Source organism: Mobula hypostoma, chromosome 3, assembly GCF_963921235.1.
Source record: "Mobula hypostoma chromosome 3, sMobHyp1.1, whole genome shotgun sequence".
Classification (NCBI taxonomy): domain Eukaryota; kingdom Metazoa; phylum Chordata; class Chondrichthyes; order Myliobatiformes; family Myliobatidae; genus Mobula; species Mobula hypostoma.
In genome coordinates, this window is record NC_086099.1 from 106,584,624 (window position 1) to 106,611,432 (window position 26,809).

A 26,809-nucleotide genomic window follows, 5' to 3' on the forward strand; every position below is an offset into this window, starting at 1 on the left:
AGCTATGCAACATCAGACCTGGTCTAGGCAGCCCATCCCAAGCTCCGAACAGGCTCACAGTGCCAGTTTTAGTAAATTCCAGGGGGGACCTATGTCCGTTAATACAAGGGGTAGAAACATATGCATAATTCACAGCCACGAACATGGAGTCAGGTTTCACTTTAAGAGGCTGGTCTGATGTGAATTTTTTTAACGTGCTTTATGTTCCATGCCTAGTTGACAAATTGTTATTGTTACATTTTCCCTTATGTAAAACGCTTTTGCCATTTTATTTACTAAAACCTACAGTAGTAATGAGAAGAGGGGATACCCTGGGTGATTTGGCCCCTTAATGGTGAATGCTGCCCTTTTGAGGCATTGCATTTTGAAGATGTGCTGGATGCTGGGGAGTCTGTGATGGAGCTGGCTGAGTTTACAACTTTCTGCAGCTTTATCTGATCCAGTGCAGTGGCCGCTCCTTACCAGATGATGATACTCTCCATGTTACATCTGCAGAAATTTGCAAGTAGCTTGGTGACATATCCTATTCTCCTCAAACTCCTAATGCGGTATGATTGTTGTCATGCCTTCTCTGTAATAGATCCTCAGGGTGCCGAATAAATCCTCAGAGCTGCTGACACCCAGGAACATTAAACTGCTTACCCTTTCCACTTCTGATCCCTCGATCAGGACTGGTGTGTGTTCCCTTGAATTCCCCTTCCTGAAGACCACAATCAGTTCCTTGCTCTTACTGATGTTGAGTGCAAGGTTGTTGCTGTGACACCACTCAACCAGCTGATCTATCTCACCCCTGTATGGCCGGTCATCGCTATCAGAAACTCTACCAACAGTAGTTGTGCCATCGTCAAGTTTATAGATTGTGTGTCTATAGAGAGAGCAGAGCAATGGGCTAAACCACATCCTTGAGGTATGCTAGTGGTTATGGTCAGTGAGGAGGAGGTTCTTTCCAATCCACACCGATTGCAGTCTCCTGGTGAGGAAATCAAGTATACAGATGCAGATGGAGGTACAGAGGCCCAGGTTTTGGAGCTTTTTGATTAGACCTGAGGGCATGATGGCGTTGAATACTAAGCTGTAGTCAATAAACAGCCGCTTGATGTACGCATTGCTATTGTCCAGGTGATCCAAGGGCAAGTGGAAAGCCAGAGAGATTGCATCAGCTGTAGATCTATTGTGGCGACAGGCGAATTGCAGTGGGTCCAGGTCCTTGCTTAGGCAGGTGTTGATTCTAGCCATGACCAAGCTCTCAAAGCACTTCATCATGGTAGATGTGAAAGCCACTGGGTGATAGTCATTCAGGCAGCTCACCTGCTCTTCTTGGACACTCGTACGATCGTTGCACTTTTGAAGCAGGTGGGAACCGCCAACTACAGCACTGAGAGAGAGATTGATGTTGTCCTTGAACACTCCACCAGGTTGTTGGCACAGGTTTTCAGAGCCCTATCAGGTACACCATCAGAGCTTGATGCCCTATGAGGGTTCACCCCCTTGAAAGATGTTCTGACATCAGCCTTTGAGACAGAGATCACACGTCACCAGATGATGCAGGGATTCACATAAATGTAGTTTTATTGTCCCTTTCAAAGCGTGCATGAAGTGCATTGAGCTCACGAGGGAGTGAAGCATCGCAGCCATTCATGATGTTAGGTGTTGCTTTGTAGGAAGTAATAGCCTGCAAACCCTGCTTAAGAGGATTATAAAACAAAAACGATTCTGTGATGTACTCTGATCCCAGACCTTTGAAAGCTTTAAAAGAAATTAAGAGATCTTTAAAATCAATTCTAAAAGATACAGGAAGCTAGTACAGAGTAGTCAGGATGCAGTAAAATGCTCCCTCACTCTGGATTTAGTTAAAAGACTAGCAGTGGCATTCTGAATGAAGCAACATACATCAAAGTTGCTGGTGAACGCAGCAGGCCAAGCAGCATCTATAGGAAGAAGCGCAGTCGACGTTTCAGGCCGAGACCCTTCGTCAGGACTAACTGAAGGAAGAGTGAGTAAGGGATTTGAAAGCTGGAGGGGGAGGGGGAGATGCAAAATGATAGGAGAAGACAGGAGGGGGAGGGATAGAGCCGAGAGCTGGACAGGTGATAGGCAAAAGGGGATACGAGAGGATCATGGGACAGGAGGCCTAGGGAGAAAGACGGGGGGGGGGGGACCCAGAGGATGGGCAAGAGGTAGAGGGACCTCTTGCCCATCCTCTGGGTCACCCCCCCCCGTCTTTCTCCCTAGGCCTCCTGTCCCATGATCCTCTCGTATCCCCTTTTGCCTATCACCTGTCCAGCTCTCGGCTCTATCCCTCCCCCTCCTGTCTTCTCCTATCATTTTGCATCTCCCCCTCCCCTTCCAGCTTTCAAATCCCTTACTCACTCTTCCTTCAGTTAGTCCTGACGAAGGGTCTCGGCCTGAAACGTCGACTGCGCCTCTTCCTATAGATGCTGCTTGGCCTGCTGCGTTCACCAGCAACTTTGATGTATGTTGCTTGAATCTCCAGCATCTGCAGAATTCCTGTTGTTTGCATTCTGAATGAGTTGAAGTTTGTCAATAGATTGCTTCGGAAGACCAGCATAAAGCCCATTGCAGTAACTTAGTCTATTCGATATAAAGGCGAGAATTAGTTTTTTCAGCGTCATTATGTAACAGAAACCAGTAGAATTTTGCAATATTTTGTAAGTGTAGAAATGCTGCCCTGGTCACTTTCTTTACGTGGGATGTAAAATTCAAATCTAAGTCAAGGTCAACACCCAGACTTGTTACTTCTGATTTTACAAGGGAAGCCAAGTTCCCAAGTTTATCAAGAAGTTTATCTCTTTTGGATTTGGGACCAACCAAAAGTAATTACACTTCAGATGTTGCAAAAGTAGCTCACATGAATGTTCTCAGATAAAAGTTATATTTGCTTGACTATGTTGTTAAAATAGCAATAACTTAAAATGGGTTTCATCTAAGCATTTTAATTTTATACTGAAGTACATGAGGCAAGGTATCTTGTTAATGCCATAATTATTTGAGTGATATTGTACTAATATGGAATATATATTCTGAATCATTGCAAAAATGTAAAAATATTTTAAACTATTAAGTAAAAGCTAAACATTTTTAAGCCTGTTATAAAGATATATCTTTGGAAAGAGGTACCTTTATTGTTGATACTACATCTTTACTACTTAAAGCTTAACTGATAAAGAGCAGGTATGCATACTGGGCGAGGCTATTTAATAAACTTACTAAAATCTATTCCTTAAGAAGTCAAAAATAGTTTGAGTGTTATGCATTGGTAAGCTCAGAGCAACATCCTTAAGGCAGTAACCAAAGGATAAACTTTATATCTGGTGGACTTTGGGATCCAAGATTACTTAAATACATCTTTATTATTATAGCATGTCTATGACTGAGAAGATAACCACTTTATTTCATACTGGCCAACATATTTGAATGTTAGGGCAAAGTAAAACTTCTTGGTTTCAGACAACATCAAACAAAATTACACTCTCATTTTCTGTAAATTATTATGGGAAGCTATCTTGGTACCAAGATAGCACAAGGCATACTACATCCTGACGTGCTTCAAGGCACTGGGCTGGGGGAAAGTGGAAAGGTCTAAATTGAGGAGAGACATGGAAATCTAAGAGGGAAATGAAGAAGATACAGTCTAAAAGGAAGGGGATGGATGAAGGGGAATAGCTAAGATTTAATGGAGTCCCAGGCTGGCCTCCTCTTTGGGCTCACTCCCCTGTTCCAACACCCTAAGACAGCACCTGCTGATGTCTGCAGACATCATCCACCTCACTCAGCCCAACATTTCGTCAAGGGAATTGCACTTTACTTCGGGTTGGAGAGCAAGCAAGAACCTGAGGCCCTTGGGAGGGCAAGGGGAATCGAATGGAGAGACATTCTGAAGGATGGAGCATGGAGAACTGGAAGAAAGGAGGGTACTGATTATTAGGGTGAGACGGAGAGGTGGAAGGTGGGAGGTTTTGAGGGAGGAATTCTGAGGAGGGATGAAGGGAGCAAAGAGTAGAGGAATATACTGAAATAGGTGGTTTGTGTGTGTGTGTTCATGTGTGTGTGTGTGTGTGTGTGTATATATATATATATATATATATATATGTGTGGTTATGCCTGTCCACTAATGAGTTTAGTGTCCTGTCATCTTGGACATTTTTGGCATCTAATCGCATGTCACTGTCAAAGCTGTGCTGCAGCTGGTGTAGAATACCCTTCCCACAAGTAAAGATGTCATGAAGACACAATGTTCTATCCTTAACCTGAAGACAGGATGCGGAACATTAGGACCCTCATTGGACAGCAACAACATGACACTCCACTATAAAATCCAAGGAGATCAGGCTGTTTGAAAATGACATCACCATCCTGAGTGCAGGAGATAGCCAGTTCAGGAACATTCTTGTGGAATAGTAGATCAGAAGAGGGACACAGTTTTCATGGGCAGAGCTTTGTCATCATGCATAACCTTATTTAGGATCACAGAGTGAGATCAGTGATTGCTTCATTACTGTCCTGTTCTCACTAACACAGAACTGGCAATGTGCTTTTTAGCAAATATATCCCAACCATGGAAGTGTGGATGTGGCCTTGAAAATCCCTGGAGCACATCCCAGAGTGAGACAAACTGATACATCTGTATCAGGGTTGGATGATTCAAACCACTAGCAAGGTATGATTATTGACAGGGAGTAGGGAAATTTAAACTTCAATAGCATCCTCCTCTTGACAAAATGCTTAGAGCACAGTACTGTTACAATCAGCACCATGTTTCATCAGAGTAACCACCACAAAAAAAATCATGGATTAAGGGACTGGTAAATTATGTAATTTCCAACCACAAGGATGTTCATATCACTGGCACCATAATAAGTATCATAGGTGTTGGCCTGACCACGGCCTAATCTATTCTGTGATGTCCATTAACCTGGCAACAAAAATAATGGCATAAGTAGAAAACGTGCTGCAAGGAATTTAATATTGGATGTCTTAAAGACCCTACCAAGATAACTCTTCCAAGTCAGTGCTTCCAGAATCCACAATCACTGAAGATGATTCCTGGAGTTTCCTGGCAAGCACCATGATTTGCACCTGGGTGGAGATTCTTTTCTTCTCTACCAGAAAACACTTGGACAAGAATTGCAGGGAGTGATTAATTGCAGATGCACAAAGTTCTTGGATTGAAAGTTCAGATACACCTCAGGGGGAATGGAATTAACAAAGATTGAGTCCAACAGGAAACAGTGACCTAATGAACTAATGACAAGCAGAAAATATGCAGAAAGTCCCATAACTTATAAATAATCATGACATGTTTTCATTCTTCAGCTCTGTCAAAATCATCTTAGGTCCAAACATCCAAGGGTCTTCCCTGCTGAGACACAAATGAACATCAGCTTCCAAAGGACAGAAAAAGAACTTGAGCTACTGGAAGGAATACTTTCAAGGGCTCCACAGCCAAGACTATCCTTCTCTCTTGAATCCAAACTATCTGGTTCAGCACTGAAAACACTCAGCAGGTCAAGCTGCATCTGAGGGAAGACAAAGGTTCTTCATTGTTACAAGTTGAAGATCCTTTGTAATATTAAAATAATATAAACTATTTCAAATTTCCAACATTTGGAAAATTTTCTCAATTTCAAAATAGTATTTCCCTTGTCTGGGAAAAGGAGCTATGACGGAATCCCTCAGATGTGTCACAATCTGATAATCTTTAAGAAAAGAGACTAATCCAATTTTGGTAAGTACAGAGGAATCTCTTGTTGTCTGGCATAGGATATGTAGAGGCCAGTAATCGGCTTAAGTGTCCTGCTGTAGTGGCCAAACAGTTCCTCTCCAAGTTGCTCTGAGGATTCCAACCATCTGGAGACACAATGGACATGATCCTTATTGTTTTCCAACTGTTAGAGAAATGAAGGCAACAGCACCAATACCCATGCATGGGTTGTTTTGACCTCAAAAAAGCCTTCAATATCTTCAGTCAATACTGACTTTTGAACTTCCCTATTAAATGTGTCTGTTCACAGAACCTTGTCTCCATCTTAAGTTTACAACACAATGCCTTAAGAACTACAGTTTTACTCAACAGATCCAAAACAGAATTAATAATAGTATCAACTAGCCTCAAGGAGCATTTCATCATCACACTGACACATTTCTCAACCCAACTTCTCACTGAAATACAACTAATCAACAAAGCAAAGTGAAAGCAATTCAACCTGTGTTGACTTTGTTCAGAACCAAAGTCATCCCATTGTACAAACTGCACAATAATACACAGATGACATTCATATTCCTGCATATTTAGAGTTTGAGCTCACAACAGCATAGGAGAGAAAGTTCCTTACATATTGCATTCCTGAAACAAAGATCCTGTACCAATCTATCTCTGCTTCACAATGTCACCAACAAGAATAGAGACCAATCACAAGAAAATGTGAATTACTTCCCCTATTATGGGACCCATCTGTGAATGAATACAGGCACAGGTGATGAAATCCATCATAGGCTCTAACGTTACAGCATAGCCTTTGATCATCTGAGAAAAAGGATGTTGAAAGATTACAGCCTCCACCTTGATCCCTGTGCCCTGCAATACTTCAGAAACTTGGACAACTTACAACAGGAACATCAGATCACTAAAGAAATGCCACCAATTCTGCCTCAAAACCTTCAGTCTTCTGGCAGGAAAATGTCATGGGGAGAAGGTAGGAGAATGGAGATGTAAGGAATAATAAATCAGCCATGATTAAATGGCAGAGCAGACTGGATGGGATGACTGGCCTCATCCTCTTCTAGGGCTAAAAAAAATCAAATCAACTGCAGTGTTCTCTCCCAGGCCAGCACCCCATGATTGATTTCAGTTGACTCTGATTGGCCAGCCATACAATTTACATGTCTGATAACCAACTCTCAAAACAGGCACCCCGTTCCAAATTACCTTATAGCAAATGATTGTCATAGAAGCAACAATTCATGTTATTCTTAAGATGCCTCTGAAATATGAAACATTTTCACGGATTCACAGAAATCCCTGGCACATGATTGTTCAAAATGGAAAAGTGATGTTTGGCATGGCATTGTGAACCTCAAGATCATTTGTAAGCCACACACTGAAATCCAATGTAAGAAGTGGACGGAGTGCACCAGTGTCCCATCTCTAAAACTACCCACCCACTGGGTGCATTAGGCACCTACTGTAGTATCTGAGAGTCTCATGCTTGGCTTCAGCAATCATCTCGGAACCAACAGAATTGGAGTCACCCTCAAGCACGGTTGACTGCCTTGGAGACAGAAAGTACCTTTATCCCAAGTGGAAAATATTACCAGATTTTCTGTATTTCTTTCTTGTTTAAGTAACAGAAAGTTCCACTGAAGTATGTAACTATTCTAACAATCAAAGAAAACAATCCATTGGTGAGTAAGAGCAATTTCTTTATCTTAATATCTGTAGATTTAAATCATGTTGCAAATAAATCTCTGCCTTTGATTATATATTAGTCTACTGACCTCACTAAGCAATAGGTCTGCTGAATCACAAGAGTGAAAGCACTGTAGGTCTGACCATGCAGGAAAGAGAGAGAAGAAGAAGAAACTTAAGAAGGATAATGATGCCGCGCAGCATGCAATTTTCAACATCTTCCTCCATTTCTCTCCTGCAGAATCATAACTAGCGGAGGAAGATAAGATACTATTTTGGTTGCCACTTTGATGTGTCATTCAATTTCGAAGCAGTCTTTTAAATAGTTATCCAACAATCATACAGTTGAAAGGCAGCTTAAATATATAAATCACAGTCTAATTACAGTTGTAACACACTAAGTACAAATGAATGGAGGAGCTGAGTAATCCAGACAGTGATACTCAATGAGACACCTGCAGACAGCTCAAAAACAGAGCCTCATTTTTCTTCAGGAATTAGTGTCAATATGGTGTCCAAAGAAACAGCAAAGAAGCAATATTTTATCCCTATGGTGTCTGTAGTTTGCCAAATTTCAATGGAGACTTAAAACTCAATATTATTTTGTCTCTTTTAACCAGATTTAGACTGAATTAAAAACATTTCGAGAGACAAGGACAATTAATAAATGTATCAGCTAACACCACATGAATGCATATTCCTGAACTTTATATATATACCTAGAAGTCTTGGCACTTTATTTTTACTTTTAGCACCAAAATCACAAAAATGTAAGTTGGAAATCAAAATATCTTATGATTAATTACTTTTGCAATATTGACTGCCAATGCAAGTGGAACCTGCTATTAACAGAGAATTCCACTGGTGCTGGATGAGTGCAGTTCCTGCAATACATCTGAAGGGTTAAAGCAGTTTGAACTTCAGCAGCTTTGGGATTGTGCTTAGAATAATTCCATGTTCTGCACGTGTGTGTGTGTGTGTGTGTGTGTGTGTGTGTGTGTGTGTGTGAGATCTTATTTAGAATGAGGTATCCATTATTTCTCCTGAAACTCAGTCCTCCTGCCTTCTCCATCCCACTCACCCCCACTTCCATATCCTTTCCATATTCCCACTACATTCATCTTTGTCAACTGTGGTAAATGAAGGAAGCTGGATAGGGTCCTAAGCTACACTTAGCTCCACACATCCATATAATGCTTACAGACTCTTTTTATGCTACCTAGTTCAGTACACTAGCACGGTACTGAACCCCAACCCTTCAAACCTGTTCTGTCATCTAACTCAGTGATCTTCATCTAACAACAGTTTCCTGACTTCACAACCCCTAGATTCACTGGCTATTCCACTTCCTGAACAGCCAATTTCTGCCTAACTCAGTGTTATCTCTCTTATTGTCCTGAATTTAATAAGTCACAGTCTCAACAATTGCCAACAGTCAAGTGTTATCCCTCTTCTGATCCCCAATCCTCTGATTCCTCAGGCCTCCCTCCTCCACAACCCCCAGAGCTGCCTTCAGATCCAGACTTGCCTGGTGTTTTTGAATACTCTCTACCGATGCAGCAAGTGTAATAAAGAATTCAGTAGAATTCAGCTAGTCTTTGGGAGCCACTGAATTTTCATGTGACAGACCCATAACTGAAAGAGCAGATGGATTAATGAATGGATCATTACTTCTCTGCAGACACTTCATTTTAAAAGCTGTTGACATCCTTTTAAAAGGTCAGTGATATCATGAAGGATCCCACCCACCCTACTCATGCGCTGTTTGTTCCACTCCCATCAGGGAGGTGGCTACATAGCATTCACGCCAGAGCACTAGACTCAAAAACAATGAACTTCCTTCAAGCTGTCAGACTGATCACCACCACTACTTTATCATTTTCTGTCAGAGTCACCTTATGTACAGATACTCTTGTACCTAATGTCAATTCATGTACAGACAATGAGTCTATGTATTTAAGCTAATCTTATGTATTTATATTTTTGTGATTTTTATTGTGTTCTTTCCACTTGTGTGGTTTTTTTATGCTGCATCGGATCTGGACTGACAATCACTTTGCTTTCTTTTACACTTGGGTACTGAAGAATGACAAATGGACGGTCTTGAATCTTGAATCTTTCAGCTAATTATAGTAGATAGTAATGTATACAGACAGGTTTTTAACACAAGAACCAACAGATTGTTAAGTATTATTATTTGAAATAGTAACCTTTGTGGAAGCAGATTGCTCTTTGAATGAATGTGATTTACCTGTTAAAAGTCTTGTATTCTGTCAGTTCTGCCCTTGGCTCAAGCTCTGGCATTCTGCGATGTAAAGCTGAGAGAAGTTCTGGATCATCAGCAATAGCTTCCTCCCATGGTGTTTGATATGATTTTGGTACAGATGTTGCATTAAATTTTTCAGGTGGAATTTCCTTCAGTGGCCCTGTGTATCCTACATAGATGGGCAAAGTAAATACTATATTCATGAACCTTGACATGATTGGTGTAACCATGCAGAGTAGATCAGCAAGTTATTAGCATAATATCTTTTGAAGTACTAGAATGGGTAGTGAATCAGTCGTTGAAAATATGTTTTGCTGTGAGAAGTTTGTAACTGGACAAGTGATTAAATTAATGTTCAAAATCGAAGATAAATTGATAATGGGCACACGGTAGCCTAGTGGTTCGCAAAATGCTCTTACAGCCGGGGACATTCCGGAGTTCAAAGTTCAATTCCGGTGTCATAAGGAGCATCTGAACATCCTCCCTGTGGAATGCATGGGTTTCCCCAAGTGCTCCAACTTCCTCCCACAGTCCAAAGATGTAGCAGGCAGGCTGATTGGTCATTGTAAATTGTTCCCTGATTAGCTTCGGGTTAATTCAGCTGATTGGGTGTTGCTAGAACACCATGCTCAAAGTGCCAGAAGGGCCTACTTTATACTGTCTCTCTCAAATTGAATGAAATTTTAGAAAATGTAATACAGGCAGCAAGGATGAAAACCAAACAAAGAAAGGAAACCTATGACAGTGGCAGGAAAATAAAAATTAAATCAGAAAGGGAAAATAGTTAAAGGCAAAACAGATGGCAGAGAGGCCACACAACTGAAATATCAAAAGGTTAACTTGAATTAGGAAAAACCTGGATATACTGTACTGTACTGCATGAAAGCTCAAAGGAAAGTTGGCAACAGCTGTTGTTTACAGTACATACATGATGATTCTTATCCTTCCATTTTAAAAGTAATTGCTATGAAAAGGAAAGTGCAGCAGAGACATGATTCATATTTTAATTACTTCTTTTTTTAAGTATTAATCTCAATGGATTGCCTGGTGGCCAGTTATGTCAGAAATCTATGCTGTAAGATAATTATTAAACTATGATCACTGATGGATTCTGATCAAAAAAAATACTGAAAACTACATTTTTATTATCAAAATAAGGACTAATAAAAACACAAGATTTTCATTGTTAAGGACATTGATCAGTGTTAAGTTTTCTTCTTCAGTAGTTATTAATGATGACAAATGAAAGAATCTTTAGTTCTTGGGATCACTGAAGTAGTGTTCAATTCTCCAGTATTCATTGAGTAATTTAACCCTGCAAGTTTCTTACCTGGAGCAATTGTATCTGGGTTTGGTGGAGTCCTTGGATCAGGAGTATTTGGTGGTGTTTGAGGGGTGTTTTGTTGCCCACTCTGCACTCCATTTCCCATTCCTTTGCTGTTCTCTGCTGCATCATCACTCTGCGTTATTGATGGAATATAGTTCTGGAAATTTTTCAGCAATGTTAGGGTACATTTGTTATCGTGCATTCAGTATGAGCTATTTTATTGAACACATATTTTAAGCAACATCTTAAGTTATTTCTTTTCCCAAAAAATTCAAAGATTTTCCTGCCAAATTTTAGTAAACATTTTTGCTTGGCGAATTTAGATGTAAAGAATTTGAGTAAAATATTTTTATTTTCACTGTTTAGCACTACTTCTCAAAAAGTTACCAAAATTAACAATTGATGTATTGATTTAATTATATCCATCTTTTGAAATTTATAATAAAAATTAAGAGAAATTTAAATTACTTTTTGAACAACATCGCTACAGACTTGAGAAAAGAGATTGCAGATGCTGGAGATTGGAATGAAAAATGGAATGCTGGAAGAACTCAGCAGGACAAGCTGTATGGGTACAGGCAAAAGTGCACTATCTTGCATCAGGACTGAATGGAAAGAGGGTAGATTATCAGTGAGGGGTGGGCAAAGGCTGCTACGTAATGATAGGTAGAACTAGATGATGGATGGGTGGTATGATGGGCAAATGGAACCAATGGGGAAGGAAGAGATGGACTGAATGAGAAAGGTAAACAAAGAGAGAAAGAACTTAGAAGGACATATGACTATGCTTTGGAGGAGAACACCGGGGTGAGTTATCTGAAATTCGAGAGGGGAGGAGATTACACTACTATCAACATGTTCTAAATCCAACAGTCTAAGTGTTGTAACTGGAGTCTAGGTAGCTACCAGTTTCTATTCATGGGGTGAAGCTTCTGCCAACCAACAAGCGCTACAAGCCCAGCAGCCACCTACAATGGGTCTCACTCATTTCTAGATGAGGTCTTCCTTTGGAAGCTCATGGGTAAGTCCCAAATTAGCACAAAGCCTGTCTGATCACAAGTGGCTAGGTGGTCTCCATGAACAGCTTTGACAGAGAACGAGACCTCCTGTCAGGCTTACTGATAATCAAAATTGGCGTGAGGATTGAATGTATGCGAAGGTTTTTATTATTCATAAATACTCAAAAACAATTAGGTACTCAGAAAATTTAAATCGGATACAAATGATTGCTTCGTAACTTTTCGTCAACTATTTCTTTCGATTCATTTCAATGGGACCACTGTATTTAAACTGGTTAGATTTAGTGGCCAGATTTCCCAAACAAGGAGTCCTGGCCTCCCATTCGTGGCACCACTAGCTGGCATTTCAATTACTTTGATTTATAGAATCAGAGAGCTCTACAGTGCAGAAATAGGACCCATCTAGTCTATGACTAGTCCCATCAACTCGCACTTGGACCACAACCTGCCATACCACTCCCATCTGTCTCTATACCCAAGCAGTGAAATCCATCTCTCATCTACCACTTCTGCTGGCAGCTCCTGCAGACTCACAATACCTTCTGAGTGAAGAAGTTGCCCTCAGGTTCCCCTTTAATATTTCACCTTACACCCATAACCCATGACCTCAAATCCTAACCCACTCAACCTCAGTAGGAAAAGGTCTACTTACACTTATCCTACCTATACCCCTCATAATCTTGTATAGAGTGAATCTGCCAGCTCTTAAACAGAAAGTGTGTTCTAAAAAGAATTTTGTTTTGACACAGGCTATATACAGTTATGATGTATTTAGAGGTACAGCAATTTAATTCAGCATGAATTAGTGAGTAGATTTGTCAGATGGGTCCAATTAGCTACGGGATAAAAACGATAGAATAAACAACATTCTCACTTGTTTCACCAGCAGTATCTGAATAAAACATCACAATCCTTCACCAATTACGCTTGACTCATGAATGACTAGAATTCAAAATATCATGCAAAGCAGAGTATAGTGAAAACACAAGTGCTTGATTGTCATTCACCCACTATTAACAAGAAAACTATCGACTTTGGTTAAGAACATACATTCATCTGTGAATTGGCAGAGTTCTGGAATCCTTCAAAAGTGTATTTTTCAGATCTACGTTGTCTTTTTTTAAACAATCTGGCCCCTCTGTTGGAAAGGAGGGAAAGCTCTTCCAGCATTATGTCTTTAGGAACACTGATCTTTTTCCCAAAGTCCATCTCTATCTCTGAAAGATAACCACAAACAATCACTAAAATGCAATTTTTCTATTTTTAATTCCTTCATACATTCTAATATTCTTTTTTTCATGATACTTATTGCATATCTGTGTCCAATCTTCTCTTTCAGTGAAGAAAAACTTAGTAAAGTAATGGAATCCACAATGCTTCATTCACTTAGAGGATTGGTAAGGAGATCATCATTTGGGTTTAAAACCATACAATGACAAATTAACAATGACAGCATTTAGTAGTAGACCACATTATTATAGTCAAAGCTGACAGCTCTCTACTGTACCAGAAGTGTTCTAAATTTACAAACCATTCTCACATAGAATGTTTTCTAATTACCTTATTATGAGACTTATAATAACAGAGGTTTGTTGCTGCAGCAGCTCCCATAATGTAACTTACAAGCCTGGTCACTGATAGAATGCTCAATGCCATAACAGGTAAATGAATAATATAAACAACATGCTGTTTGCATTTGTCAATAACAAAACTGCTATATGAATGTTTCAGGATTTGTAAATCAGATTTTAACGTAAGTATTTTAATGAACTATAAGTTCGAAATTTCAGTAACCTGCTGCCAATAGATGAAAACAAATCTAAGAATTTTCACATAAGATATAATGAAGGTATGTACGCTTGGTCTTTTCTACACTCACTGACTACTTTATTAGGTATACCTGCTCGTTAATGCAAATATTTCATCAGTCAATCATGTGGCAGCAACATGACACGTGAAAGCATGCAAACATGGTCAAAGGATTCAGTTGTTATTCACACCAGACATCAGAATGGGGAAGAAACATGATCTAAGTGACTCTAACTGTGCAATGATAGTTGGTGCCAGATGGAGTGGTTTGAGTATCTCAGTAACTGCTGATCTCCTGGCATTTTAACACACAGCAGTCTCTAGAATTTACAGAGAATGATGTGAAAAATAAATAAAAAACATCTAGTGGGCGAAAACACTCTGTTATCAACAGTGGCTAGCAGACTTGTTCAAGCTGACAGGAAGGTGACAGTAACTCAGATTACAACAGTGGTGTGCAGAAGAGCATCTCTGACTGCACAACATGTCAAGCCTTGAAGAGGATGGGTAACAGCAGCAGAAGCCCACAACCACACACTCAGTGGCCACTTCATTATGTACAGGAGGTGCTTAAGTGAAACTAAGATTTGGCTGGGAATTTTATTTTTTACACCACAGTGACATGATCATTATTTATTTGTACTCAATGGTGAGTGAGTTATTTTAAACAGTTGCAGTCCATGTAGTGAAAAACACTATTCAATAATCTGTAATACTTTTAATAAAATTTGAGTGAATTTCTGCAACATATTGTGTGTCGGGAATCAGACCACACAGCCATTCATTGGAAATTTTCTTCTCTAAGAGCCAGATGGGATTTTACTACAATCTAATAATTTTGTTGTTGCTATTTCTGATACTAGCTTTTCAGTTTTATATCATTAATTAACTGATGTGATTTGTGTTTGTTCCAGCTCTTTGGATTACTCGTCCAATAACATCATCACTATTCCCGCATGATAGAATGGAGATGCTACTGTGTGGGGGTCTTGTCCAGATGTGGAGGCTACAGGAGGTATCTACTACAACTCCTCAGATCAGTGACAACTTGTGTTCTCCTAAGTGTATTTAATATTTCGGTATTTAATATTGTAAATATATTGTTTGATGAAGCATTCTTTGTTTATTTACATAATTCATTATGGGTTATATGTAAGAAGTAAGTGAATGGTATATGTCATCACATCACTGTATCATACGTGAGCACCTCACTAAAGTAAAATGAAGTAGGTTGGTTTTCCTGGTCTTCCATGTTTTTCTTTTGATTATTTTCTGGAGTTACAAAACATAACAGTGGTGACAAGATAGTTTTAAAATGAAACCAAGACAACTACCTATCTGTTGAACTGCAGAACATTTTTTCTTCAGAAGGGGGCAGTAATGGTCGCGTTTAAAAAATAGCAGAAAATGGACAATGTTCACGTGTTCATGAACTGTAAGTACCGGGTGATAATAATCATATCTTTTAAAAAAGCAGAAATTGCAGGCTGCGTCAGAAAGATAGACACATTCAATTGCACAACAGATAACTGGATGATATATGTTGAACAATTTAAGCAGTACTTCGAAGCAAGCGAAATGCAAGTGCCAGTGTCACTGAGTGCATTCAGCAGAAAAACATACAATTTGCTTAGAAATTTAACTACTCCAACCAAACTAGCAGAAAAGAGCTTTGCTGATATTGTGAATGTAATCCAGAAACATTTAAAACTGAAACCATTGTTGATTGCAGAATGCTTTAAGTTTCATAAGGGATATCAAAAGGAAGGGGAGTCCACTTCAGCTTACATAGCCGATCTGAAGAAATTGACTGAACATTGTCAGTTCAGTGATAGTCCTTATGATGCAATGAAAGATTGTGTAGTTTGTGGAATCTTAGAAGAAAGCATTTAAAAATGTTTCCTAGCTGAAGCACAACTCACATTTAAAATAACCCTTGACACTGCTGTATCAAAGGAAACAGCAGATGGAAACACAAGTGAGTTGAAGTCAGGAATGAAAGTAAGCGTGAACAAAATTGCACCATCTAAATAGAAACCTGTCTGATCCAACAAACTGTATTACCACTTTGGCACGTGTTCACATATACCAGACCAATACAGGAGCAAAGTAGGACACAGACAAAATAAATGGACTGCTCAGGGAAGAGAAGAAGATAAAAAGTCAAATTGCAGTTTCAAAAAGAGCACTAATCTGTTTGCTGTTGATGAAGAGTGTGATAATATTGAGAGTTACACAGGACTGAGTAGCCTTGAGATTTACGTTGTGAAAACTAACAGGGGACAAGCAATATGGCTTGCACCAGAATTGAATAGCAAATCAATTAAAATGGGATTGGACACTGGCGCAGCTCTTACAGGCATTCCACAAAAGTGATATTTCAAATATACTGAACGGAAGCCTGCAGATATCCAACTCAGAAAGTGTACTGGGGAAAAGAAAATTTTTGTGGGAATGGCATTCATAACAGTAAAGTACAACAACCAACAAGGCACTTTGGACTAGAATATGGTAAGAACAAGATGGCCAGTATTGTGGGGCTGTGTTTGGCTGAGACAAATACAATTGGATTGTATTAAAAAGACTGAATTAAAAAGATTAGAAGATTATGGGCTCAGAGCACCATGCAAGAAGTTGAATTCTTTAAAACAAGAATCACTTACTGTGATCACACCATTGATTCATAAGTATTTCACAAGTGTGCTGAGAAAATACAAGCAGTGGTGGATGCCCCAAGTCCAAATGATGTGTCATAGATCTGGTCCTATTTAGGACCTGTTAATTACTGTAACAAATTTCTGCCAATCCTGGCTATTGTCCTCTACCCCTTATACTCATGACTACAGATTGAGGAGAAAAGGCAATGTCAGGCGGCTTTCCAAAAGACAAAGGAAATGGTGACATCAGACACTGTACTCACGCACTATGATCCACATCAGCCTGTGACACCCCGCCTTATGGTATAGGTGCAGTTATGTCACATGTTTTGAGTGATGAAAGTGAATGCTCTATAGCCTTTGCATTACATTCCCTTACCATTGCCGAGGAATTTATGCATAGATTGGCAGGGAAGCCTTGAGTGTAGTTTGGGATGTAAGGCATTTCAACTAGTACCAGCAGCAGCACAAATGCAGAAATCGGCTCTGTTTCTTGACAAACACAATTACAAGATCAAACTTAAGAAAATTAAAAATCATGGAAATGCAGATGGATTGTCTGGTTTACAGTTGGGAAAGGAAATACCTGAAAAATTTACAAGAGAGGACTCTCCTTTTTATGTATACTCCCAAACAGAAATTGGAATTCTCCCTTCTATGGCAGAAATGATCCAAAGGGAAATCAAAAAAAAAAAAATCCTGCACTGTCTCAGGTCTACATGGCTACCCCAAATGGTTGGAATGTGCAGCAAAGATTATAGTTTCCCCATTTTTACTAGAGCCAGTCTGCCTTATGCAGGGATTGAGAGGTGTTCATCCAAGCTGAGAGCTAAACTATCAAAGGAGCTACATGTTGATTGTCCAGGTGTGTTCAAAATTAAACCAGGGGTTTGAAGTTTTTTCTGGTGGCCTGAGATAGATCAGCAAATCGAGCAGCTTGTCATGCACTGTTTGGAACACCAACACGTCCAGAGGATGCCAGGAGCAGCGGCTCTCCATCCTGGGAATGGCCTGTATTGCCCTGGCAGAAGACTCATGTGTATGTTGGTAGTAGTGGGTGCACCTTCTAAGTGACCAGAGGTGTTCCCAATACCATCCACTCCAGACTCGCACTCTGTTGATGTATCATGAAGCCTATTCTCCAGGACTGGTGTTTGCAGAACGCTAAGTCAGTGACAACAGGCCACAGCTTGCTGTGGCAGTTTCAGTCATTCCTGAAAATGAATGGAATAAGACATATTACCTCTGCACTGTACCACCCAGCTACAAATGGGTTGGTGGAAAGGTTTGTCCAGGGTCTAAAGAATTCACTGCGAGCAAAGTCAGCAGAACACACTACACTATACTGAATCAGAAGCTCGCCAATTTCCTCCTTGCAAATTGCAATGCGGCATACTCCACAACCAACAACTCACCCGCTATGCTGTTCCTGGGTCGTCTCTAGTGTTTATGCTTGGATCTCCTCAAATCCAATCTCAATAGGAGTATGACAAACAGCTGAGACAACCTAAGGGCTCCTCAAATAAGGAGGTTCGATGTTTCACTCCTGGACAAGCAGTCATGGTGAGGGACTGCAGAAATGATAAAAAGTGAGTACTTGGGTTTCCAGAGCTGTCAGAAGCACTTCCTGCAATCCCAGAGTCAATTCCTACAATCATCATGGAGGAGACATCAGAACCTGAGGTAGCTTCATAGCCACAAATCTCACCTGACAAGCAGAGTAACACCCCCACTCCTTGTCAGGATAGACGTTATCCCACAAGAGTAAAAAATCCTCCATAGCAATTAAATCTCTAGGCCTGAATGACACAAGGTAAAATTGACTGTGGTGTGGAGGTCTATACAGTAATTGTATTATATAGTGTACTGTGTTTGTAAGATGATTAGGGAGGAATACATTACATATCTGAGTTGAAATACATTCAATATTGAGATGGCATTTATAGTTAATAAGGGAGGACTGCAGTGTATTTAACATTTGAGTGATATTGTAAAGATATTGTTTGATTAAGCATTCTTTGTTTATTTACATAATTCATTTTGGACTATATGTAAGGAGGAGGAGGAGACAATGGCGCCTAATGGCAACTCCTTTGCTTGCATCTTCGGAAACAGCTCTATTTCCATCTTTAATATCTCTCTTTTTCCCTTTCAGGGTTCTTTTGAAGACCCTGACCTGGAGTTACATGCTGACTTCAGTTCTTTGTGGGAATGGGACCCACTCTCGGGGTTTCACGACTGGCAGTTATTCGATTTGCCAAGGGTATGGCCTAAGAGCTTAGCTCACCTTCCAAGGTCCGGGATCTCGTGGCCCTGGAGACGGGCAGACCGAAGGTCGGTGTCCCAGCAGGAATCTGGTGTGTCATGGGAGACGGAAGATCTTTGGTTGTGTGCCCAGAGACCCAAGATCTTTGGTACAGAGCTTGGAAGAAGCAATGCAACTGACTTTTAACATTGTAAATCGGTGATTGTTTGTTATGTCTCCCCTTTCGCGGTGAAATGGAAACACCTCTTTCTCCCTTATTAAGGAGAGAGAGAGAGCCTGTGGTATGTTGAATACTGGGTGAACGTCATGACGAAGGGTCTCGGCCTGAAACGTCGACTGCGCCTCTTCCTATAGATGCTGCTTGGCCTGCTGCGTTCACCAGCAACTTTGATGTATGTTGCTTGAATTTCCAGCATCTGCAGAATTCCTGTTGTTTACTGGGTGAACGAGTAGTCTTTGGGGTATTGCAAGCTTGTGTCTTTGTCGTTGCTTTGCTGCATGCTTGAGTGCTCAGTGGTGGATGCCAATGCTTTTTTTTGCTGGTGGGGGGGGGATTGTTCCTTTGCTGCTGCTTACGCATGGGAGGGGGGGAGCTGGGGGGGCGCTTTGAGGTTCTAACATTTAACTGTCATTCATTCTTTGAGGCACTCTTCTGTTTTCGTGGATGTTTACGAAGAAAAAGCATTTGAGGATGTATATTGTTTATGTATCTCTGATATTAAATGTACCTTTGAAACCTTTGAAGTACGTGAATGGCATATGCCATTACAACACCAGGTCACATGTGAGCGCCTCGCTCTAGTAAAACAAAGTAGACAAGTTTTCCAGGCTCTCATGTTTTTCTTTCAATTAGTTTATGGAGTTACAAAATATAACAAGAAGCTCCTGCATTACCTTAGGTTTATTTATGTAGTAAAATGATGCAGACAGTGCCTGGTATCCACTGGTTGATGTTTCCTTTGTCCTTGGTTGTCCACAGATTATTCCAGAAAGGATGTACATGATGTCAATATTCAGGGTTGTCAGTTAAGAGTTTGCAGTATTATTAGGTCATCTTTTTCAAGGAACTAAATGTTGTTCCCATATCCAGCTACAATACTTGGGAATAGAGTCAACAGCTAAAGAGTGAAGGTACCAATTGTGAATAGATGAGCCTCTCTTTTTGAATTTGCAAGCTTTTGGATGATGCTGTTTTGGGCACTAACATTTAATCTTCTTTTATAAGAGACTATGCAGTCTAAGATCATTCTTAGTCAAATCAGGTTCAAAAGTTAAGCAAGATGAGTGTTGTTCTAGTTTATTGTAACTTTTATTTACATCATGGTTACGTAAGGCTGATCTAAGAGTTGCTAGGCAATGTTGATAGCATCTTGGTCTGAACAAAATCCCATACTTGACCTGTTATGATGAGGTGATCAACACCGATAAAGCCAAGATTTACAGATAGATTGGTTAGTTATTCACATGAACATTAAAGGCATGAGTGCTATCAGCTTCCTTCGAATAGATAGCTGCTTTTACAAGCAGCAACTTTACCCCCCAAGTCTGACATATTTCAAATAGAGGATGCATTTAACAGAAAATTTGGCAAGAAAAGGGAGGAATTTTAGAAATGTGCTCAGGAAAATTTCCTTGCTCAATGCACTTTTGCCCCAATGATTAAGTAAGGATTATCAGAACTGATTCTGAAGTATGAAGTTGTGAATGTAAAATATTTGGTGAATAGTGATCAGATGATCATTAAGATTAGATAAAAAAATAGATAGTGGTACGGAAATAGCTAAAGAAAAACTTACTAAAAGAAGACTGATGTCAGTGGTTTGAGAAAAGTTCTGAGCAGGATAACGTGGAACCAAATATTGTTAGGTAAAACTGTAGTGGAATAAATGGTGACCTTAAAAGAGAAGGTATCTCAGATGCATGCAAGTAAATAGACATAATAGGAAAAGCAAAGGAATCAAAGCAAAACCTCCTGAAATAACCAAGGAAATAGAGATAGAGTCATAGAGTCACAGAGAAGTACATCACAAAAACAGGCTCTACGGCCCATCTAGTCCACGCCATTCCATTTCATCTCTCTACTCCCATCAAATGGGACCATAGCCCTCTGTACTCCTACCATCCAAGCTTCTCTTATTGTTGAAATCGAGCTCGCATGCACCACTTGTGCTGGCAGCTCATTCATGAGTGAAGAGGTTTCCCCTCATATTCCCCTTAAACTTTTCACCTTTCACCCTTTACACATGACCTCTACTTGTAGTCCCGCCCAACTTCAGTGGAAAAAGCTTGCTTGCATTTACCCTCTCTGTACCCTTCATAATTTCGTGTATCTCTATCAAATCAAGTCTTCTAGGTTCCGAGGAATAAAGTCCTACCCTATTCAATCTTTCTTTATAACTCAGGTTCTTCAGACCTGACAACATCATTGTAAATTTTCTCTGCACTCTTTCAACCTTATTTACATCTTTCCTATAGGTAGGTGACTAAAACTGCACACAATACTCCAAATTAAGCCTAAACAATGTCTTATACATGTAACGCTCAGCTATATTTCTCTATTTCTCTAGGGGAAACCCCGTCCACCGCCCATCTTGTCTCCCGGTGATGTCGGTTGCTGTACAACTGCCACCGGATTCAGCTTCAAACATCAATCATCAGCCAGCACACAATGTACATTTTACCAATTACACTTTATAGTTATTACTAAGTCTATGAGATTAATAGAAGTTCAATACAAAAAAGGAATGGAAAAGGCGCCAGAATTATCAAAGTTCAATTTCTTCATGCACACGTTGGAGCTCGGGACCTCTTCGGGACCACCCTGACCCCGTCGACTCGTGGCTCAGGACCACCCGGAGTGATTGACCTGAGATTTCCCCGCACGTCCGTTGTCCTCATGGTCTCTTCTCCGACTCCCCGCCAAAAGCCCCTGGTTCCCAGCCATATGAGACAGCATATCACCCCAAGAAAGAATAACATGGACACCCATTGGTTCATAGTTCTCTGCTATCTGTTATAACCCAAGCAAAGTGCTAGCTAGAGGCTTTCTCAGCACTTAACGTAACAAAGAAGCCATTTTAATTACCATACACAGTAACACAAAAGAAGAAACCCCTTACACACAAATTCAATATAACGTGCCATCTCCTGTACTCCTGTGAGCAGCCAGTGCCTCTTCCCCAGGGCACCACTGCTCGGGACAAGAGGACATGGCTTTGAGGTAAGGGGTGGGAAGTTTAAGGGGAATATTAGAGGAAGGTTCTTCACTCAGAGAGTGGTTGGTGCGTGGAATGCACTACCTGAGTCAGTGGTGGAGGCAGATACACTAGTGAAATTTAAGAGACTACTAGACAGGTATATGGAGGAATTTAAGGTGGGGGGTTATATGGGAGGTAGGGTTTAAGGGTCGGCACGACATTGTGGGCTGAAGGGCCTGTACTGTGCTGTACTATTCTATGTTCTATGTTCTATCTCCCAGAACCCTGTCACTCTTCCTCCCTATGTCATGGACAACATGGACTATGACCTCTGACCATTCACCCTCCCACTTAAGGATGCTGAGGACTCGATCTGGGATGTCCAGGACCCTGGCACCTGAAAGGCAACATACCATTTGAGAATCTCATTCTCATCCACAGAAGCTCTTTTCTGTTTCCCTAACTAACCAATCCCCCATCACTACAGCTCACCTCTACTTCATCCCCTGCTTCCCACCCATTCTGAGTCACAAAGCCAGACTCAGTGCTAGGGACCTGACTACTGTCACTTCCCTCTGCTGGGTCATCTCCCCAAACAGTACCCAGCGATGAGGATGAAACGTTTGGTATGTAACAGTTTCCTGATGAATAATTCAAGTGAGAGCAGGCTGACTATAACAAGTCAAGAGGGGAAATAAATGGAAAATACAAGCAGGCCATGAGAGGAATTGTGAGAATAATTCAGATAAAGAAGATAATTTATAAAGCGTCTGGGTCAATAATTTGGTTTCTCTTTCAACAAATGCTGTTTGACATGCTATGTATTAACAGAATTTTCATTTTATTAAAGAAACCATCTATTTTTAATATATTTTGTACAAATATATTTTTATATGACCCTGACAATCAGAAACCGATAAAAAATTAAAAACAAGTTCATAAGCATTTCAATTGTTTTTTTTGTTTATTGAAAAATTTGTAGTATTTTTGAGAAAATAATATGAATATAAATGAAAATTAAGTAATTTCTATAATGATTAATTCAACTGCAACAGTGGCATCATGCCTAAGTGTACGTATAGAGACACACAAACCTTGTTTTTCTTTGGAAAATGAGTGACGTGTGCTGAATTTTCATGAATTTATACATTAAAGGAAATAATAAATTCTCTATAGATTCCCGAAAATCCCGTTGTAGGTAGGGTGAGAGGTGTATCTTACCAAGATTATAGTTCTTTTTTATAGTTTGTCAACACTTATAATTTTTTGTATAGATGCAGAATTATTTCGATAATTGCCCAATATATTTTAAACTCTGGTGCTCCACAAGACTGCATCCTCAGCTCCCTAATCTACTCCCTGTATACTCATGACTACACGGCCAGATTCTGCTCCAAATCGTCTACAAGTTTGTAGCTGATACCACTATAGTGGGCCGCATGTCAAATAACGATTAGTCACAGTGCAAGAAGGAGGCAGAGAACTTGGTGACATGGTGTCATGACAACAACCTTTCCCTCAATGTCAACAAAAGTGAAGTGCTAGTCATTGACTTCAAGGGGGTGGGGGTGAGCTGGCGCACATACTCCTGTCTACGTCAATGGTGTTGAGGTTGAGAGGGTTAAACACTTCAAGTTCCTAGGAGTGAACATCAACAACAAACTGAACTGATCCAACCATGCCTATGTCACGGCCAGGAAAGCCCACCAATGTCTCTTCTTCCTCAGGAGGCTAAAGAAATTTGGCATGTCACCATCAACTCTTACCAATTTTTATCTATTCATCATAGAAAACATTCTGTCTAGGTGCATAATGGCTTTGTATTGAAACTGTTGTTTATGTGACTGCAAGAAACTGCAGAGTTGTGAATGTAGCTCAGCACGTCAGAGGAACCAGCCTCCCCTCAATGGACTCTGTCTATACTTCTTGCTGCCCCAGTAAAGCAGCCAGCATAATTAAAATCCATGGCCATCCTGGACATCTCCCTTCTCACCTCTCTCATTAGGCAGAAGAAGCAAAAGCTTGAAACCACATAGCCCCAGGCTCAAGGACACCCTCTATCCTACTTCCATCAGACTGTTGAACCTCCTAAATGATAAGATGGATTCTCAATCTCACAATCTATCTCATTATGATCTTGTACTTTATTGTTTACCTGCAGTGCACATTTTTAGTAGTTTTTATACTTCATTCTGCATTATTATTTTTTTGACCTTAGCTTTCTCATGCAATACACTGTAATGGTTATGAAAAAGATAACTAATCAATCTGTGAATAAACGGTAGGCAAGACAAGCTTTTCGTTATATCTTGGTACATGTGACAATAATAAACCAATACCAAAGAGGGAACTTTTGTGTTGTGAACATCCAACAGCTAAGCGCTAATTGAGATTGTCTAAGCTATTTTTTTGTTTTATCATAGGTCATCGGAAGACTGTATCTATCCAAACTGGATTCAAATTAAAACTGCAAACATGTTAAGGCCAAGTTAAGATACAATTTTGTCTGGATTTAAACATTGTACACTTGAGAAATCAGATTAATTGCATCACTCTTTGTCAGAGGACAGAGAAATCTTATTATTGTTTGAACATCATCATGTACAGCAGGAAGTCTAGAAACTGCCTAACCCATAAATTTCCCTGTATCTTATGGTAAACTCAAGATTAAGGCAAAGGTAGAGGAATTTTTGAACTACTCTAAATTTGAAAGCAACATATTTTAACTGTTCAAAGTTCAAAAGTTCAAAGAAAGTTTTCCTAATTCTTGACTTTTGCTTGTCAATGCTCTTGATGCAGAGCTTTAAATTGGGTGTTCCATGTGACTTTTTTTTTGCCTGTTCTCTAGAGAAAAAAATCTAACTTCCACTTGCTCCTGTCATAATTGTCCAGACCAAGGATTGCAAAAGAACACCAAACCTTTGTACTCACCACCTGAATACTGATGAATATTGGTGGTTCAGTACACAACTAGATTTTGTATTCACTGTGTCACCTTGTTTGAGGATTGTTCAGATTCTGGTTCAGTGTTGGTGACATTAAATTGTATATTTATGATACGATTTGGAATGAATGTACATTGATGTGAAATGAGGTAAGCATTCCTATATGACATACACATATAAATATAAACATCTATTATGAGTTCCACCCTTTCCACAAAATAATTGACTTTCATAAAGGAGGTTGTGGCTAATCTAATTCTGAACGTAGGTCAGAAGGACGTGAGTTAGGAATGTGCATCAGCTGTCAAAGATCTCAGTACTCAACAACAGCTCCACACAGTTGTTCAAGATAAAAATAACTTTTGAAGGACAGTGGTAAATGACAAAAGCTTACTTACCATAGGCAGAAAGATATTCTATTTGTTTTGTTAAAGTATACTCTAGCTAACGTTTGAGATCGGTCTGCAATGAGCGATAAAGCATTTCAGTTACTGGTATAATTTTAAAGATAGGATTTCAATAGCACCCTACCTTTTCCTTGGATTTCTTTTACAATGGCTGATGCTTGCTGCTTCAGTTCTTTTGTGAGGGTGTTGTGCGACTGCATAGTGTATATTTTACTTTACTGTTGACAGCTATAATGAATACAATACACAAATTATTAATTCCTCAGTGTCAAAAGTGCTAAATTATTTCAACTAGTAATGCCAACTTATGCAATTAATATTCTCTTAATTACTCAATTATAAACTTGCATAATCTGTACCTTAAAAATGTAAAGTCATACAATTCGTGCTTTAACATATAATCACATGATAACTGGAAGTTATTTTAGCTCAGTGCGCAACCAGATATTAGATAATAGTTCTTCACCAGAATGTGTCTGTTACTTATTCCATTCATAATATTTTGCAATGAAATATATCCAAGGGAATGATATGCATTTTACCCATAACATAATGCTTTTGAAGAACTTTGTCTTCCTCTTTTGGATCTAATTTATAACTTAAAGAATTTCTTGATTTGTTGTTTCTTACATGTAAGCAATTGTATGAATATCACAATCTTTATACATTATCAGCCAACCATAGATTTATAATAGTCAGAAAAGTCTGATATTGAATATTTTTGATTATTTTATATGATTACAAATTATACTTTGAATAAAAAAATTAATTCTTGCTTTGGCATCTTTTCAAGGGAAATAACAAAACTTTCTTGTGGACTTCATCATTAAACAATAAGCCTCCGAAACATTTCCATGAACAAATAATATTACCTGTGATAAAAAGTGCAGATCCTTGATGAAGTCTTAAATATAGTCTCCTCCTAACAATTTTCCGGTGAAATGGATGGAGGTGTTCTTTTTGCTCAGTAAGTTACAAGTATTTCCAGGATCACATCTGCCGTGGTCTGCACAGCCCCCAATGTGGAGATTAACTGGTCTCAAGGACTGGCATCAACTTTACATCAAACAGCTATATTTAGTGCTAGCAATTCAGCCACTCCATTCTCTTCAATTAAAACGTTGAAGGTAGAGGGCATTGACAACAGAAATGATCTGGAGCAATGTCTAATGCAAATTTTACAAGAACTATATAAAAACAAGATTAAAACAGTCATTAACAGGATGACTAAATTAATCAATTCATGTAAACAGGAAGTATACCTAAAACTTAGACAGTGTTCTTCAAATTTTGAATTCAGAAACTTCAGATTAAAGTACAGTATACTGTATACTGTGACAACAAATCAAAAACTATTCTTTTAGACTTTATTTTGTGCTTAGCCTTTTAATTAAGCTTCTAATTGATTTTTAGCAAATCATCATCCAGAATCACCATAGCACTTTTGTCAAAGACCTCTGCAGGATTTCATGGTCTCATCAGTTATTTTG

The 26,809-nt window shown here is 39.5% G+C and overlaps 1 protein-coding gene and 1 long non-coding RNA gene across 2 annotated transcripts in view; one reads left to right on the forward strand and one right to left on the reverse strand.

The window, feature by feature from the left end:
- Window positions 1-19,284, forward strand: part of LOC134343507 (uncharacterized) — a 40,304-nt gene extending 21,020 nt beyond the window's left edge. The window contains exons 2-3 of the long non-coding RNA XR_010017243.1: window positions 14,762-14,862; window positions 18,660-19,284. This is a non-coding gene — a long non-coding RNA (uncharacterized LOC134343507). The remainder of the gene's footprint in view (window positions 1-14,761; window positions 14,863-18,659) is intronic.
- The window catches only part of LOC134343506 (myozenin-2-like), a 46,421-nt gene extending 20,061 nt beyond the window's left edge, over window positions 1-26,360 (reverse strand). The window contains exons 1-5 of the mRNA XM_063042234.1: window positions 26,192-26,360; window positions 25,444-25,547; window positions 13,089-13,255; window positions 11,023-11,176; window positions 9,678-9,861 (exon numbers count right to left, since the gene is read on the reverse strand). Of these exons, the coding sequence (XP_062898304.1) occupies window positions 9,678-9,861; window positions 11,023-11,176; window positions 13,089-13,255; window positions 25,444-25,519 (581 nt within the window). The 5' untranslated portion in view covers window positions 25,520-25,547; window positions 26,192-26,360. The remainder of the gene's footprint in view (window positions 1-9,677; window positions 9,862-11,022; window positions 11,177-13,088; window positions 13,256-25,443; window positions 25,548-26,191) is intronic.
- Between the last annotated feature and the right edge of the window lie 449 nt (window positions 26,361-26,809).